Source organism: Vitis vinifera, chromosome 16 (genome assembly GCF_030704535.1).
Source record: "Vitis vinifera cultivar Pinot Noir 40024 chromosome 16, ASM3070453v1".
Taxonomy (NCBI): Eukaryota; Viridiplantae; Streptophyta; class Magnoliopsida; order Vitales; family Vitaceae; genus Vitis; species Vitis vinifera.
Window position 1 is genome coordinate 19,439,163 of NC_081820.1, and position 18,471 is coordinate 19,457,633.

The 18,471-nt window shown below is 31.0% G+C and overlaps 1 protein-coding gene and 1 pseudogene across 1 annotated transcript; both read left to right on the top strand.

Annotated features, from left to right (window-relative positions):
• The first annotated feature begins 1,717 nt into the window (after positions 1 to 1,717).
• On the top strand, positions 1,718 to 5,564 carry LOC109124226 (uncharacterized). Its single transcript, XM_019226063.1, has 5 exons — positions 1,718 to 1,906; positions 2,438 to 2,490; positions 4,842 to 4,974; positions 5,063 to 5,124; positions 5,214 to 5,564. The coding sequence occupies exons 1-5, from the start codon at positions 1,760 to 1,762 to the stop codon at positions 5,281 to 5,283; spliced, it is 465 nt and encodes a 154-aa protein (XP_019081608.1). The 5' UTR covers positions 1,718 to 1,759; the 3' UTR covers positions 5,284 to 5,564.
• A 7,548-nt stretch (positions 5,565 to 13,112) lies between these two features.
• Positions 13,113 to 17,708, top strand: LOC132255301 (uncharacterized; annotated as a pseudogene).
• Positions 17,709 to 18,471: the final 763 nt, after the last annotated feature.

The following is an 18,471-nucleotide window of genomic DNA, read 5'->3' on the forward strand; positions in this document are numbered from 1 at the left end:
ACCTTAAAGCATACCATCTCACTAAAGGGATTAAATGCTACTTAATCATTCTAACCATCTCTTTATTGAGGTTTCACACTTGCCCATGACATGACACGACTGCCTTCATGTGAAATTGGGTTGGTCTCACTAAAGGGATTAAATGCTACCTAATCATTCTATCTCTTTATTGAGGTTTCACACTTACCCATGGCATGACACGACTACATGTGAAATTGGGTTGGTTGTTATGTATCTTAAAGTTATGTTTGGTTACTGAAAAATTAGAAGAAAAGTATGAGAAAAAAAAATAGAGAAAAAAAAAAGTATAAATAAAGAAAAAAAAGAAGGAAAATAAAAAATATATTTAAAATCAATAAATTACTTTTATATATTACTTCAAATTTATTCAACTTATTTTTCATCTCTATATATATAAAGATTAAATAATTTTAAAAACATATATTTTTAACTAATTTTAATGATACTTGATTTGATTTCGTGTTTCTTTTTATGATGAAATCAAACATGAGAAAATCATTTTTTTTTTACATTTTTTTCCTCAATAATTTCAAGTAACCAAACAAAACCTAAATATTCTTCATGCCTCCTCTATGTTCGTGGTTGCCACAACTAGAAATGGGTTTATATCAATCTTAATTTATGTCTTTCTTTTTTCCAAAGAACTTGAAGTGGGCTTTGTATATGTTACTTTGAATCTCATTTAGAACACCATGAATCAATCATACTGATCCAATTATTTATTCCTTCCCTTTTAGCTTAAAGTGAAGGAATTTTGAGACCAACTAACCTTTGTCACCTTCATATAAGGAATTTTGAGGCCTTACTAAGCTTTAAAAAAGATCAAACCTGTATAGACCAATTTCCCTTTCTTTCTTCTTCAATCCAAGCTTAGATTGTCATCCATACCTTATGGTCTATGAAGTGGGAATTAAAGCAAAATAAACATACTCTTCTCTGAAGATCTCAAACATGCTAATCTTTATTTGTTTTTTATGTTCAATTTCTATTGTGAATACGTTGGGATTGGAATCTTTATAGTAACTACCTTGTGATGAGATTTTTCTCACTTGAAAACATATTTGATAATTTTAAAACAATTTTTTGATAACATTTTTTTTTTTTTAAAAAAAGGTGTTTTCTGATAATATATTTTAGTTATTTTCAATTATTTTCTAATACCATTTTTAAAAAGTAATTATAAATTCTACAGAAATGATTAAAAATAAAACACTATAAATAAAAAATATTTTTAAAAGATATTTAAAAACACCAAAAACAAGTTTCCAAAGGATTTTTATTTTAGAAAACATTAGAAAATTATCTTTGGAAACTGTTCTTAAAAGTTATTTTTTAGAATTAAAAAATATTTTTTGATAATAGATTTTTAAAACATTCCCAAATAGAATTATGTTATAAAATTGTTCACCTATATATATATATATATATATATAAACATTCTAACATGGTCTAATTAATTTAAGTGAAATATTGTACTAAAGTTTTCAATTATTTGATATTGGTCATATTTTCTATTATTTTTGTAATTTATATAAATAAATATAGACAAATAAATAATATTATATAAATTTGAATAGATCAAATATCTCCTATTTTTTGGTGGGGTTTGGCATGGTGGTTGTTAATGAATTATTAGATAAATGATGATGACTTTTTCTTCTTCACAAGTTTTCCTTCGTTATAAATAATTCCTTAAGCTAATTGGTTGTTTTAACACACCACTAAGCCTCATAACTCCATGGAAGGGACTGGTTGGACTGGTTGGACTGGTACTACCAACGTGGGAAAAGAATCCCATGAGTATTTTTGTTGTCGTTTTTGCGAGACGGGCATTGCTTGGAAGCATCATGTCAAGACGCCGATAACCCTCACTCTACAAGAACAGGTCCACATGCTTGCTTGTATATTATACTTGCATATCTTTTTTAAGTCGTAGTTTTGAAAATGATTTAATAGGGATTTTAATCATAGATTATTTATCTGTGTGCACATATAAATATTCAAGCTATGTTTGAATTTCTAAAAATTTGAGGGAAAATGTAAAGAAAATAAAATTGAAAGAAAAAGAAGATGGAAAGAAAAAGTGAAGAAAAAAAAATTTTAATTTAATAAATTATTTTTATACGTTTCTTTAAACTCATTTTACTTCTTTTTATCTATTATAACAAGATTAAATAATTTTAAAAATATATAAATTTTAAATTAATTTTAATTATATTTAATTTTTTATATATTTTTTTTTACAGTAAAACCAAATATAAAAAAAAAAAATCATTTTCTTTAATATTTTTTTCTTTTCCTAATATTTTTCAGAACCAAACATAATCATATAAATCCTTTTAAAATATTATTTTTATTTTTTAAATGGTCACCTCTTCATTCTAGTCTTGATCTTGTTTTGATTTTGTTTTTGCAGACAAAAATGGGACTAATTAATCATGTTGGAAGCTTCTTCATCACGGACATCATGTGAGATAATTATACGTTCTTCATATGATGAAATGTTGTATGTTTTTTTTTCATCCTTTAAAGAGATTTGGATATCATTTGCATCTTAGAGGTTAGATTCCTCATTTTGTTTTGTTTTGTTACAATGAAAATAGTCTTAAATTGTATTTGTCTTTGACATTTTGAGTGAGGGGCATGATAATTTTTATTTTTTATTTTTAAAAAAGGAAGAAAAAGAAAAGAAAAGGATCCTTAGCTAATGAGGAACTTTTGAAAATGAAAAGTATAAAAGAAATTGTTGCCCACTTTACAAATATAGCTTTAATTTAAAATTTTAAAATAAATATAGTAAAATTAAGAAAATAAAATTACTCTCAAATATTCCTAATGAAGTTTTAATATTTGATGATTCAAAGTCATATTCTTTTAATGATATATTTGAATTTAAATGAAATCATTTTTATATATGTTAGATAAACTTAAAAAACAAAACAAACTAAATATTTTGTAGAACTATTTAATATTGATACTTAATTTTCATTTTTTTTTCATATTAACATTATCATAATCTATTTTTCATTTTTTTTTAAAGTATTCAAACTATTTTTGTTTCAAAATCTCATATATTTGGACAAAAAAATTTACTTTTTCATTTATTTACATGAAATTATTTTATAATTTTTTTTAAAATTTTGTATTCTATATTTTATCAAGAAACCTTTTTAATGGTTCATTCTCTTTAGCTAGATTTTTGGGATTGAATTTTATAATTTAAGTATATAATTTTAACTATAAGAGATGATATGGTTTTTTTTTTCTTTTTTTGCAAGTTATTCTAATATACCTACTTTAACTAGGATTGGCAATTTTGATAAAGAACCATCAACCAACTTGAAAATTACATGAATTTTAATGCGTTCTAGCCATGTTAACTTATATAACCTATTTAATAAACACATTGAATTTAGGTAGTTTAATTCATCTAACTCGTTTAATTTGTATACTTAATTATGTCAAAATGACTCATTTAATCCATATAAATTTATTAATTTTATATATTTAAAAATTATGCAAATTCAAACTATTTTTTATTTGTAAATATCATGTAGTTAAAAAAATAAAAAAATAAGTAAAGTTGTATATATTTCATTACAAAGATTAAAAATATTTATAATTTAAATATTAAATAAAATGACAAAAAGTATAAAATTGAATTTTAAATTTATCTTTTGTATAAATATATGCTATAGTTAAAATTAACTAATAAATTAATTACTTTTAAAAAAATAAAATTAAAAGTTAAAGTAACAAAAAAATACTTAAAAAAATAACATTTTTCTTATTTTAAATATTTTAATAGGTTAAATAAATTATGTAACGGATTAAAATAGTGTTCATGAAGTTAACAAGTTAGAATCATGTTAACATGTTATCACTAAAAACTTATATATAATTCAATATAATCTATTTATAAACGGGTTAAATGTGTTCATAATGTTTATTTTTAAGACCTTTATAGTCATGATATGTGTTGTATAGGTGTGCTAGAGTACTCTTGCTGAATTCGCCAATTAATGTTAGCTTTGAAGCCGTTGATTACGAGGTCTAAGGGTATATATTGGCTTCTATCTTCCTTAATTTCTTTAATGTAACTAGAGGGGGGATGTTCACGATTTCACCATGATCTATTATAACTTGACTCATTGTTTATCTCCTCTCCATTATTCATAGGTATAGACCAATCCCCCTTCTTTCTTCTTCTATCCAAGCTTAGATTATCGCTCATGCCTTGTGGTCTTTGAAGTAAAAATTAAAGCAAAATAAACATACTCTTCTTTTATGATCTCGAACATGCTAACCTCTAGATGTTTTTTATGTACGATTTCTATTGTGGACAAGTTGATGTTGGAATCTTTACGGTAAGTATCTTGTGTGAGGGTCACTCGAAAATACATTTAGTAATTTTTTAAGAAAGAACAAATTTTTCTTTCTTTTTTAAAAAAAAAATGTATTTTTTTTTTAAAGAAAAAAACATATTTTAATTAGTTTTTAATTGTTTTCACTTATTTTCTAATTTTTTTTAAAAAATAATTATAAAAATGTGGATAATGACTGTAAATAAAGCATTATAAATATGTAAGAAATGTTTAGAAACATGGAAAATAAACTTCTATTTTAAAAAACATTAGAAAATTTTTGGGGTCTTATTTTTCAACTTTTTGAAAGTGGAGAAATAAAATAAGAACTCGTTCCCTCTCTTTGCTTCCTAGCAATCTACACATTGAAATAGAAATTTAGGATAAATTAGAAACAAAAAAAAAAGACATTTTTGAATCTCCCACTTGAACTAACCAAAGGAGGTGTCTACGCAGTTCACAGTTACGGCTTCGAGAACCAGAACTAGAGCCTAATAGAATGATTGTCCATGACCACGGACAATTTCAAGCTGCCAAGATCACCTATATCTATTGTAGCAACTGCTTCTCTCAACTTGGCTGGAAAGTTGTAAGAATTGATATTTCTCTCTTGTCAATTTCTATTCTATCTTGTTACTTGAAGCTTATCGTATTTCATTTTCATATTACCTTTTCAGGTTGCAGTGGAAGAAGGCAGTGACTACCATCCATTCCAAGAAGGCCAATTCGTATTACCATTGTAAATTTCTTAATCATCCACTTACAGAATGCTTTGTTGGATGTTAGGTCTTATGGCCCATGATTAATGACCTGCAAATATGTGTGCAGGGAGAATATCCTGCTATGGAATGGGTATAACTTTCAAGTACCGCAGGCACCAGCCTTCATGTTGCATTGAACAAGGATCATCCTATGAAACAACAGGGCTCGCTCTTAGCATAATATGATTGTTCTTTCTTCCATAAGAAATGGGTATACATTTAGAGCAACGTACCAGTAATTGCTACCAGCCACTTAATTTTATTAGAAGCACTATAACTGGATTGATCTAGGTTTTATTTCTTGGTGTAGACTCTCTTTGTTTATATTTCTTCCTTCTATAGTTTGCATGTTGGCATGGGCAACCTTATGCAAAAATAAGCTTTGATTGATTGCACTTTAGTTAAAGAAAAGTGCTTTTTTTTTTATCTCTCTATGTTAATGTGTACAAATGGTAAAAAAAAATTGCAAGAGTGATTAGGGCTTGCCGTTGTCTTTATTAGAAAGTGATTAATTTGAAGAACCCTTGAATCTATGATGGACAGTATAATTGTTCTTTTAGAAATTGAACCAGATTGAGAGGAGTTAGTTCTATCTTGAGATATTTTTTGTGTTAGAATTTCTTTTTGATAGGATAAGGTTTAGTTAGCAACTTTGTTTCATCTCTTATTGGCTAGATGCCACTTACCATAAATATCTGATCATGCATTTAGTGTAAAGCTGATTGACCAGTACCCATAAGTCAAAAGGCATTTTGAATTTTTGTACGAAAGCTGAAATCCATTGGCAAGCCAACCATGTGGATAAGCTGAAAACATGTATAAATAGTAAAGCCATGTAAATACTACAAACACACTTGAATGAATCTTCACACATCATTATTTATTACATGCCTATGAGATGATTCTTTGATCAAAGATGTTATAAAATGCGACATGCTCCACCATTGTGGAACTTATCAACATAGAAGAAAAAAATGTTGATATCCGATTTTGCAAAAAGTGTTACATGTCTTGCAACTAAGTAGTTTATATTCAAGACCACTCCCAACTAAATATGATAGCTGAAACATCTTGCCCTTTCTCTCTAATGCATGGAAAGGTTTATACTCTCATTACATAACTCTTATACTATAATATTGAATCATTTGGACACGGACATCTATATCCAAATATATTCTTAGGTTATCTAGGTGCTCATAAACATAAATGAACATGTGTGGCTGCTATGAGAATCTCTCCTACTTTACCTCTTGGTGAAGGTAACACCATGCATGTGCAATTGACATGGTGATTGTTTCATTATTGTCATAGGAAGGGGTGCATATTTTCTTCAAAACAGTTGTGACAAAATGATATCTTATTTGCTCCCACACCCTACACCCCACCCCCTCCCTTTGAAGTTGTCCTCCGTGACATAGCACCCCTAATGTTAATGCACTTGCTCAAGTTAGAAATAATGTTGAAGGGGCTTATTAGAGCCAAAATATATGTGTTCCAAAGGCACATATATGGTATGAGTTATGCAATATGAATGACTCAAATAACTCATTTTAGTAAGAATTGGTGCCAAGACCTTAGATATAATGCTAACAATTATTTTGAACTTAATTACAAAACAAAGAGATAAAAAAGAATGCAAAAAAGATTTTCACCTTTGACCAAGTTAGAGAAAGGAGATCAAGCAGTTAACAAGAGTAGATTTGAGATTTGTGGAGGAAGATAAGGGCTAAGAAAAGCCAAAAAAGGAAAGACATGAGCATGAAAAATGTGATGTGAAGGCTATAAAGATGGTTGGAAAGAATGAAATCTTGTGAAAAATGAGTTGAAGCAAAAAATCAAGTGAAGAAGTAAGGTGAGTTAAACTGATCAAGAAAATCAACCCTAACTTTGCATTAAATTCTAGGCAAGCTCTTATAATTTTTATAAAGCAAGATACATATGATTTTGAAGCTCAAGAAGTCAAGAATTCAAAGGTTCAAACAATTCACAAATTGAATTTGAAACAAGAAAGATATAACAAGTTGAACTAAGTCCACACAAGAGACTATCCATTTCGAAATGAACATAACTATTTTGAAATGAGAAGCAATTTCAAAATAGTAAGTTGTGCATCTCAAAATGCAATGGCCTATTTTGAATTCTCCTTATTTTCGAAATTGAACACAATCAATGCCATTGTCCATTTTGAATTCTTAGTTGGATATTTTGAAATTTGGCTATATTTTGAATTCAAGTTTTGTATAAAATGTGGTTATTTGGAAACCTTACCATTTCAAAGTCAAATATCAAATCCAAATCAACCATTGTACCTTGTTTTTCCATTTTCAAATTAATAATTTAGTGATTTCGAAATTTTCTTTATTTTTGAAATCAACCTCTAGACCTCAATTGTTCATTTTCTAAAACACCAATTGTACGTGGTTTTGAAATTATGCCCAAATTCGAATTTGCCCATTGGACCTTGCTTTGCCACTTCGAAAACACAAAAGGCCATTTTGAAGTTGCCCCCATTCTCAAAATCAAGCATTGGATCTCAATTTGAAATGTGTCGTTTAGGTTCTTAATGTCATGTAATTTTTAAATTTAAGCACTATTATTCATCTACTTGCAAGTTTTTTTCATTTCAAGAAGTGGTGATCATGTCTCAATAATTTCTAAGTCAATTTTCCTCAACTTCTAGATTTTTAAGGTGCATGATGCATCAACCTTAAAATTTTCAAAACTCAATTGAGTTGTAAAGTTGAAATAAAAAAATGATGCATTTTACAATGAAAATTTTAAAGCTCAAGTCACTCGCACTATAAAATACATAAACAGATTTCATATGTGGAAATTGGGAAATCGAAGGACCTTACTATGAGGGTAACATACATGCATGAGTTTTACCATCACGGACACTTGTCAGTCTTACCCTTTCATTTACTTGAAGTCCATATGCCATTTTATCACCAGAGATGATTCAAACTAGGTGGCTACAATTCAAGACCTTCTTAGAAAGTTAAAAGACTTAACTAACTCCCAAAACAAACTTGAAATAACTAGATATAAATGCAAGCCAAAAAAAAAAAAAAAAAAGGAAAAAAGAAAACAAAAAAATACCTAAATCTAAGGGTCTATTTGGTTATTTTTGAAAACTATTCTTAAAAACAGTCTTTGAGAACAATTTTTTAGAACAGTTTTTGGTGTTTTTAAAAAAATAAATAAAAAATTGTATTTGGGAACTGAATTTTGGAAAACAGTTTTTGTTCTCAAAAAAAAAAAAAAAACATGTTTGGTCGAGTTAATAAAAAGGTTTTTTAGAACAAGTAAAACAAAAAACATGTTTGAAAGTTGTTTTTTTTTTTTCAATTAATAAAGTGTTTTCTTCAAGTAACTTGACATTATAAATATATAAATAATTTTTATATACACAATTCCTTTAAATTTTAAAAATGATTTCATTTTAAAATTTTTACATCAGTTATAATTTTCTTAAACAAATGATAACTTTATAACCATGTGTAACTATATTAATTTCAATAATATTTATATTTGTACATATGGTAAACTCCACAATCATTTTGAAAACATTTATTTTAATCATAAATGCGTTATACTAATACATGTTTTCATTAAAAAAATCATTCAAATTATATGTATACTAACACAGTCAATATTAACACAAATAAATACAATAAGTATTATGATACCAACATCATCTTTTAATATAATATATTAAAGTTCTAGAGTTTATAGATGATAATTTTTTAGATAACATATACATTCACTTAACAACAATTAAAATAAGAAGAAGAAATATGATAAATAATAATAATAATAAAAAAAAAAACACATGACAATGCTACAACCATGACAACCAATAAGAAGAAGACAACTTTGAGGATTTGTCGCAAACATTAGGTATCGTAAGTTGACAACTAGTTGTTGAGGTTGTTGTGGATTATACTTGTCAACCCATATAAAGCAATGAGGATGTTCCTACAATACATAAATTATTAAAAATAAAATAAAACATGACGTATGTATTTCACTACTATCAATATGTTTTTATGTGATAATTAAATATATTTACATGATATAATGGACAACGATAAAACCAACGACCATTGTTCTTTTGTGTTTTCGACATGAAAATATGCATCCGTCCACACCCACAATAACACATGGATCTTTTGTCCATCATACTTTTACAATTATATATTAAATTTATGAGCAATATTTAATCATTAGAAATTACAACAAACATCACATAACACTAATGAGAACTAGTTAGTTAACAAATATATATAAATTCTAACAAAACACTAAAGTATTGACAAATATTTAAAATTAAAAATAGGATAAGTCATGGATTGACATTAATATAATTTGCCCACATCACTTGAGCAATTTGATCTCTACAAACTGCCATAGCTACTACACTCTCATCTGATAAATCAATTGAATGGTTTGTGTTACTTGTGCTCTCTTCTTCACCTTGGACTAAAAGGTCTTTTACCTCATATTCTCTAAACAATTGATCATTCCAGGTTGATAGACAAATCCAATTATGAAAGGTATATCATGCAACAATAATTGATGGTTGCCTACTTGGCTTATAACAAGACATCATCCTTAATATTGGAAATCGGGTCTTCAAAACACCAAAACATCTTTCAATAATATTATGAAAAGATGAATGTCTATAATTAAAAAGTTCTTTACACTTGAAAAGTTGATTATGTCTACCCTGATATTCTTGTAAATGATATTGCTCACCTCGATATGGTAGCAAAAATCCAAATATACAAGGATAACCAAAATCAACTAAATAATATTTTCTTTCACTTGGCCAAGGAAAATTGACTTTTGGTCTAGTCAATACATCCAAAAAGACACGTGCATTGTTTGTTGTTCCTTCCCAACCAGCATAAACAAATGTAAACATGTCAAAATCACATGCACACATAACATTTTGTGTTATAACTATTTTTCTACCCCTAAAATTGGTTTGTCTATCAGCTGGGACCCATGCACTAATATAAGTGCCATCAATTGCAGTAATGTAGTCCTACAACAGCAAACATTTATTATTATTAAGGAAATAAATTAAATAATGGTCATGAAAACTATTTATATACATGAAATTCACATTTATAAATATTCTTTATAAACTCTTACCTTAAACCATAGAAAATATTTAGGATTACTAGCAACATATGAAGACACCTCATTGATCATATTAGTAGAATGTGTGAGAATTTTGCCTAGTCGACATAATGCACGTCTAACTTCTTTAAAATGTCGAGCGACAGTCTCTATGAAGTATTGAAAACAGTCTGCTACAACCCTTATTCTCACATTATGTCCTACGATTAGTAAGAACATAGCAACTACCTTTTCAGGTGTGACTAATCGTGTATTCTATAAGTTTTCATGTCTCTTAAGATGATCACAAAGGTTCATAAATGTTTCTTTATCCACTCAAAATAGTTCATAACATGTCTGAGGATGACCTTCTATCATATCTCTTACAAATTGTGCACCACTTAACATTGATGTCCTTTGAGGTGTCTTACATAAAAATATTTCCTCATACTCATTCATTATGTGAGAAATAAAAATTTCATCTAAATCATTGTCCTCTTTAGAAGATGAAGTTGACTCATATAGTGAACCATTGCTTATGTTATTATCATTCATTGGTTACCACACAAAACAAATTAACTCACAATATAAAATAACATGAAATGAATGTTAAAGTAATTATAATATAAGTTTCATAACCATAAATAACATCCATACAATGACAAACTAAAGAGCATGGTAAAAGATTCTAACCAAAAGAGAAATAGTACATATTACAATGTCATCATAATAGTTATTCATCCAAACATTCACCTTTAAAGCCTATCAAGTCATGCCATTTTCCTCTCATCAGGCATATTCATAAATGTCTCTTTCCACTCCGACATTGTGAATTTCTCAACAGCTTTTAAATATTTTTCAATTTCTAGAAATTCAATGGTTTGTAAGGTTGTCATGCACCTTGTTATGCTAAAATCATTAGTTCTAGCTTATATCTTTCCACTAGTAGCTTCATAATTAAAGTCATTATCCAGCACTAGTAGCTTCACTACTAGTTCCACTCTTACGTCTTTCCACTCTAGCCAACAATGCCTTTAGTTCTAGCTCAAGATGTTTCTATTCTAGCCTTTGATGTCTTAGCCCAAGCTTTCAAAGCATCTCCCATTTGACTTAATCTAGACTCTTTCTTACCTCTACGCTCTAATAGAAAATCAGTTGCACGCTGTCTAGAATGGGTGGTCACTCCTCCTACTATCTCTGGTTGTAGAGGATCATCAGGGATCTCAATATCTACATCCACATGCACTCCACCATGTTCCAAATTGTCATTCATCTCATCCTCATCATCAGTTGTTAGCCCAAGGGTTCTCCTAATCAGGTTTTGGTGATAACAAACCAAGGTTAAGTGACTAATTTATTTAATGGTTAAGAATCTCAGGCATAAACTCGAAAATTCATCAAATGACCAAATAGATACAAGATCGAGACACTTGGAAGACTTGTGATTATAGGAAACTAATGTAAGATGAATGCATGAGTGCACTTAAGATTTTCATACGTTTCATGCATCTTAGAAAACTCGATTTATTCTTTAAAACTTCGATTTCATTAAAACCCGAGTTTTTAACTATTGTACCTTAGCAAAATGTTTTATAATTGGCTTAATAATTCACCTAAAGACCTTGCCTAAGTGTTAGAAAATAAAGGAATTAAAAAAATAGGTTTTCGGGGCAAAAAATGCTCAACCGGTCGAGGCTATGGCCAACCAGCTCAACCGGTTGAGGAACCGGTCGACCGGTTGACCTCGTCTGATCGAGGACCGGTCGAGGATGCACAAAAATTTTCTCTCTCTCCCAATAGCCTTCTCTTCCTGGTCAAGGTGATTCTCTTACTGGTCGAGGTTCGGTCGAGGATCAGTTGAGGTCTGGTTGAGGCAATAGTAACCTGTCATACATTAAATGCTCCAACAGCTAGTGAACCGGTCGACTCCTAACTCGATCGGATGAGGTTACTTTTTGCTGTTTTTGACTCCTGGGCTTAGAAACCTATAAATTGAGAGCTCCACTTCATTTATTGACAAGAGAACACTTGCATTCAATAGCCTACCTATCTGTTCTTGATAAAAAAGCTCTCATTTCTTTCATAGTGCATTAAACCACCACTTGCATATCCTTTAGTGCACTCTTGTGTGTCATCCTAGCTTTGTCTTGTATTTGAGCTATCCTTAAGCTAGGTTGAGGGATCATTTCTTGTAAAAATCTGAGTGTCAAAGCTTTCAAGAGGTTTGAATCTTGAAGAGATGATGTAAGAGCCCATTGGAGCCGGAATCCAAGTGTAAAAAGATTGGAAGCTTGGTTGAAGCTTCAAGTTAGTGGAACCCTCACTTGGTTATGAGGTTGAAGAGAGTGGACGTAGGCAAGGAAGTGTCGAACCACTATAAATCCGAGTTTGAAATCTCTAAACTCTATCTCTTTATTTTGCTTATATTGTGTTTGAATTTGTTGTGATTAAAAAGATTTTAAAAACCCAATTCACCCCCCACCCCTCTCCCTCTCCCTTTTTGGGTGTTTTTCTTAACTAAACATAGCCTTTATTTCTCAATTGGTATCTGAGCTAGACCTCTTGTTTTTTTAAAGACTTAATCGTCTAAGAGGAAATGACTATTCCATCAAGCTCATCCCAAGCTGAAAATTTTTCAAAACATAGAGCTCCATTCTTTACGGGAACCAACTATCCCTATTGGAAAACTAGAATGACTTGGTATTTGCAATCTACTGATTTAGATGTATGGGATGTCATTGAAGATGACCTAACTTTTCCCACTAAACTAGTTGATGGAGTTTTGGTTCCAAAACCCAAGCAAGAATGGAATGAGCTTGATAGAAGAAACTTTCAATTAAATGCTAAAGCCGTTTTTACTTTGCAATGTGCTATGGATAGAAATGAATATAATAGAATATCTCAATGCAAATCGGCTAAAGAAATTTGGAGGTTGCTTGAAATAACTCATGAAGGAACTAATAAAGTGAAAGAGTAAAAAATCAATTTACTTGTTCATAACTATGAATTGTTTTCAATGAAAGAAACTGAGACTATTGTTGAGATGATTACTAGGTTCACCAACATTGTCAATGGTCTTGAAGCCTTGGGAAAAACCTACAAGGAATCCGAGAAGGTGATGAAGATATTGAGGTCTCTCCCATCAAAGTGGCATACCAAGGTCACCGCAATTTAAGAAGCAAAAGACTTGACTAAGCTACCTATGGAAGAGCTCATAGGGTCATTAATGACATATGAGATTAATTTGAAAAAGAAGCTACAAGAGGGTGAAGACAAAAAGAAGAAGAGCATAACCCTTAAAGCTACAACCAAGGAAGAAGAAGATGTTGAAGAAGAAAAGCCAAATGATGAAGATGATGATTTAGCCCTCATCACAAGAAAACTCAACAAATACATGAGATGTGAAAGGTTTAGAGAAAGGAAATTCATCTCTAGAAGGGATCCTTCTAAAAAGGAATCTTCAACCCATGGTGACAAGGAGAAATGGGAAGAGAAAAAAGATTTGATATGCTTCAAGTGCAAAAAACCGGGACACATTAAATATGATTGTCCTCTCTACAAGAGTGAAGCCAAGAGAAGAATGAAGAAGACAATGGTGGCTACTTGGAGTGAAAGTGAAGAATCCTTCGAAGAAGAAAATGAGAAGGAAGTGGCAAACATGTGCTTCATGGCAATAGACGATCTTGATGAGGTAAACTCTAACTTTAGTGATGAAGATATGCATGATGTTTTTGAAGAATTATGAGGATTTTGAAAAACTTAGTTTGAAAAATAATTCTCTTAAAAAGAAAATTCAAGAACTTGAAAAGGAACTTAAAGAAGTGAAAGAAAAATTTTCAATTGTTGAAATATCTAAAACTCATCTTGAAAAAGAAAATGAGATTTTGAGAAGTGAAAATGAGATTTTGAAAAAGAAAAATGAATGGTTAACCTCATCTCTTTTAATTTTCTCTTGTGGACAAAAAACTTTTGAAATGATCTTAGCTAGCCAAAAATGTGTCTTTGACAAACAAGGGCAAGGATTCAAATATTCAAAAAATCAAAAGTATTTTAAAAACTACTTTATAAAAGAATTCACAAGTGCAAGTCCTTCCACCACTTGCAAATTTTGTGGAAGAGGAGGGCACATTAGTAGTACATGTCTCTTAAGAAATGGTTCTCAAAAGAATTTAAATGCTAAAGCTAAAAAGGTTTGGGTTGAGAAATCCAAGGTCACTAACCCTCAAAGACTCAAAAAGATATGGGTACCTAAATCAACTTAAATTTTATTTTGTAAGGATCAAAGAAGGATAAGTGGTTCTTGGATAGTGGATGCTCAAGACACATGACCGGGGATGAATCCAAGTTTGCTTTCCTTACAAAGAGAAATGGAGGATACGTTACCTTTTGAGACAATTCAAAAGGAAGGATCATTGGTCAAGGCAATATTGGTAATGGCACATCCTCTCTTATTGAAAGTGTTTTATTAGTGGATGGTTTAAAACATAATCTTTTGAGCATAAGTCAACTTTGTGACAAAGGTTTTAAAGTGATTTTTGAAATATCTCATTGCATCATCAAAGATATTCAAAATGATAAAACCATCTTCATGGGCCATAGAGGTGATAATGTTTATGCAATAAATATTTCAAAATATGATGGTCATGATAGATGCTTTTCAAGCATGCATGATCAAAGTTGGTTGTGGCATAGGAGGTTGGGACATGCTAACATGGACCTCATTTCTCAACTCAACAAAGATGAACTTGTTATAGGCCTTACCAAAATAAATTTTCAAAAAGACAAAGTTTGTGAAGCTTGTCAAATGGGAAAGCAAATAAAAAACTCTTTTAAAAACAAAAATTTCATTTCAACAACTAGGCCTCTTGAATTGTTGCATATGGATTTATTTGATCCCTCTAGGACACCAAGCCTTGGAGGAAAATCTTATGTTTTTGTTATTGTGGATGACTTCTCTAGATACACTTGGGTCTTATTTTTAAGTCAAAAGAATGAAGCCTTTTATGAGTTTTCAAAGTTTTGCAACAAGGTTCAAAATGAAAAAGGTTTTACAATTACTTGTATAAGAAGTGATCATGGAAGAGAATTTGAAAATATTGATTTGGAAGACTATTGCAATGAGCATGATATTAACCACAACTTTTCAGCTCCTAGAACTCCTTAACAAAATGGGGTAGTTGAAAGGAAAAATAGAACTCTTCAAGAAATAGCTAGAACCATGCTAAATGAAAACAATTTACCAAAATACTTTTGGGTCGAAGCGGTTAACACTTCTTGTTATGTTTTAAATAGAATTTTATTAAGGCCTATTCTTAAGAAAACTCCCTATGAGCTTTGGAAAAACAAGAAACCCAACATTAGCTATTTCAAAGTCTTTGGGTGCAAATGCTTTATATTAAACACCAAAGACAATCTTGGAAAATTTGATGCAAAATCGGATGTTGGAATTTTTCTTGGTTACTCAACTTCAAGTAAAGCCTTTAGAATTTTTAACAAAAGAACCATGGTTGTTGAGGAGTCCATTCATGTTATTTTTTATGAATCTAACAATTCTCTCCAAGAAAGAGAGAGCTTTGATGATGATTTAGGCTTGGAGACTTCCATGGGAAAATTACAAATTGAAAATAGAAGGCAACAAGAAGAAGTTATAGAGGATCCCAAGAAAGAAGAATCATCTTTGGCACTACCTCCTCCTCAACAAGTGCAAGGTGAATCAAGGCAAGACCTCCCTAAAGATTGGAAGTTTGTCATCAACCACCCACAAGATCAAAGTATAGGTAATCCATCCAATGGGGTAAGAACTAGATCATCTCTTAGAAATATTTGCAATAATCTTGCTTTTATCTCTCAAATTGAACCTAAAAATATAAAAGATGCTCTAGTTGATGAAAATTGGATGATTGTCATGCAAGAAGAGTTAAATCATTTTGAAATGAGTGAAGTATGGGAATTAGTGCCAAGACCTCAAAATCAAAGTGTTATTGGAACTAGATGGGTCTTTAGAAATAAAATGAATGAAAATGACATAATTATAAGGAATAAAGCAAGATTGGTAGCCCAAGGTTTTAATAAAAAAGAAGGCATAGATTATGAAGAAACCTTTGCTCCCGTAGCTAGATTGGGAGCCATTAGGATGTTACTTGCCTTTGCATGTTCTAAAGACTTTGTTTTATATCAAATGGATGTGAAAAGTGCTTTCTTAAATGGCTTTATAAATGAAGAGGTATATGTTGAATAACCACCCGGTTTTCAAAGTTTTAACTTTCCTAATCATGTTTTTAAACTTAAAAAGGCACTTTATGGTTTGAAACAAGCACCTAAAGCATGGTATGAAAAATTGAGTAAATTTTTTTTGAAAAAGGGTTTGGGAAAAATTGACACAACTCTTTTTATAAAAACCAAAGAAAATGACATGCTCTTAGTGCAAATATACGTTGATGATATCATTTTTGGAGCTACCAATGTCTCTCTTTGTGAAGAATTCTCTAAATGCATGCATAGTGAGTTCGAAATGAGCATGATGGGAGAACTTAACTTCTTCCTTAGACTTCAAATCAAGCAACTAAAGGAAGGAACCGTCATCAATCAAGCAAAGTATATAAGAGATCTCCTCAAAAGGTTCAATATGGAGGAAACTAAAACAATGAAGACTCCAATGAGTTCATCCATCAAGCTTGACATGGATGAGAAAGGTAAGTACGTCAACTCAACTATGTATAGAGGCATGATAGGTTCTTTGCTATATTTGACCGCTAGTAGACCCGACATCATATATAGTGTATGCTTGTGTGCTAGATTTCAATCTTGTCCTAAAGAATCTCATTTAAGTGTTGTAAAACCAATTCTTAGATATTTAAAAGGGATAATGGACATAGGCCTATGGTATCCTAAGGGTGATAACTTTGAATTAATTGGATACTCAAATGCTGACTTTGCCAGTTGTAAAGTTGAAAGGAAAAACACTAGTGGCACTTGTCATTTCCTAGGACACTCACTTGTTTCATGGCATAGTAAGAAGCAAAATTCGGTAGCTCTGTCTACGACAGAAGTCGAATGCATAGCAGTCGGTTTATGTTGTGCACAAATCCTTTGGATGAAACAAACACTTAGTGATTTCAATTTGATTTTTGAGCATGTTCCTATAAAATGTGATAACACTAGTGCCATAAACATTTCAAAAAATCCGGTACAACACTCTAGGACTAAGCATATAGAGATAAGACACCATTTTCTTAGAGACCATGCACAAAAGGGTGACATTACACTTAAATTTGTAAGCACAAAAGATCAACTTGCCGATATTTTTACAAAACCCCTAAGTGAAGAGCAATTTGTTGATATTAGAAGACAACTAGGGGTGATTTCTTTATGATCAAATGATTGTTTAATGAATTCTTGATTGAATATACCTTATGCTTGCGTGAAATTCATATCATATGCATCATATAGAAATAATCCTAGGAAAGAGGTCAAATTTTGACCAAAAATCAAAACTCCCGTGGCATTGGACATAAAAAAAATTGGGGATTTCAACGAAAAAGGGCAGGGGGAGGATCACAAGACAAGAAAATGCAAAATTTGGACCGTTGACTGTTGACCAAGGAGTCGATCGGTTCGTCGAGGCCGGGAATTTAAAAAGCCCCCCTGCGCTTCATTTTTCACCTGTTCTCCTTCATACCTTGAAGACCCTTCACTTCCTTGCTTCCAGAAGTCAGTTTTGGAAAGATTTTGGACCGATTACAAGCTGTGGATTTGATTTCAGGACGCCTTGAGGTTATGGTTTTGATTTGAAACCCAGGGTTTTAGTTTTTAGGAGCACTTCTACACCGCACGCCTAAGGTTGGTTCAGCTTCATCTTCGTGCACCTAGGGCTTCGGGTTGGTGTTTGCTCCTTTTTGTTTGAGTTCATTCTCCTTTTGGACTTCTCCTTCTCCCTTCAGTTCGTTGGATGGCTCCTAGGCGAGAGACAGACACTTCTAGGGCTCAGGGCAAGCGCCCTGATGAGTCATCTCAGCCTGAGCAGACGGAGGCTCGTCGAAAGCTTAGGTATGACACGACCATCTTCAGTTCAGTCGAAGACTATCAACGCTACAAGCAAAAGTTCGCCCAGAGGAAAGTCGTCCTAGGGAGAAGTGTCAATTTCTCCCAGCTTCAGCACTTTGGGTTTGAGGGACTCTTTGCTCAGATGGGATAGCTAT

Excerpts from the sequence above, each read along its gene's own strand:
- LOC109124226 (XM_019226063.1), top strand. The coding sequence starts at position 1,760 with ATGGAAGGGACTGGTTGGACTGGTTGGACTGGTACTACCAACGTGGGA. Across the intron at positions 4,975-5,062 it reads CTCAACTTGGCTGGAAAGTT|GTTGCAGTGGAAGAAGGCAG; the intron begins GTAAGAATTGAT and ends TTACCTTTTCAG. Across the intron at positions 5,125-5,213 it reads GGCCAATTCGTATTACCATT|GGAGAATATCCTGCTATGGA; the intron begins GTAAATTTCTTA and ends ATATGTGTGCAG.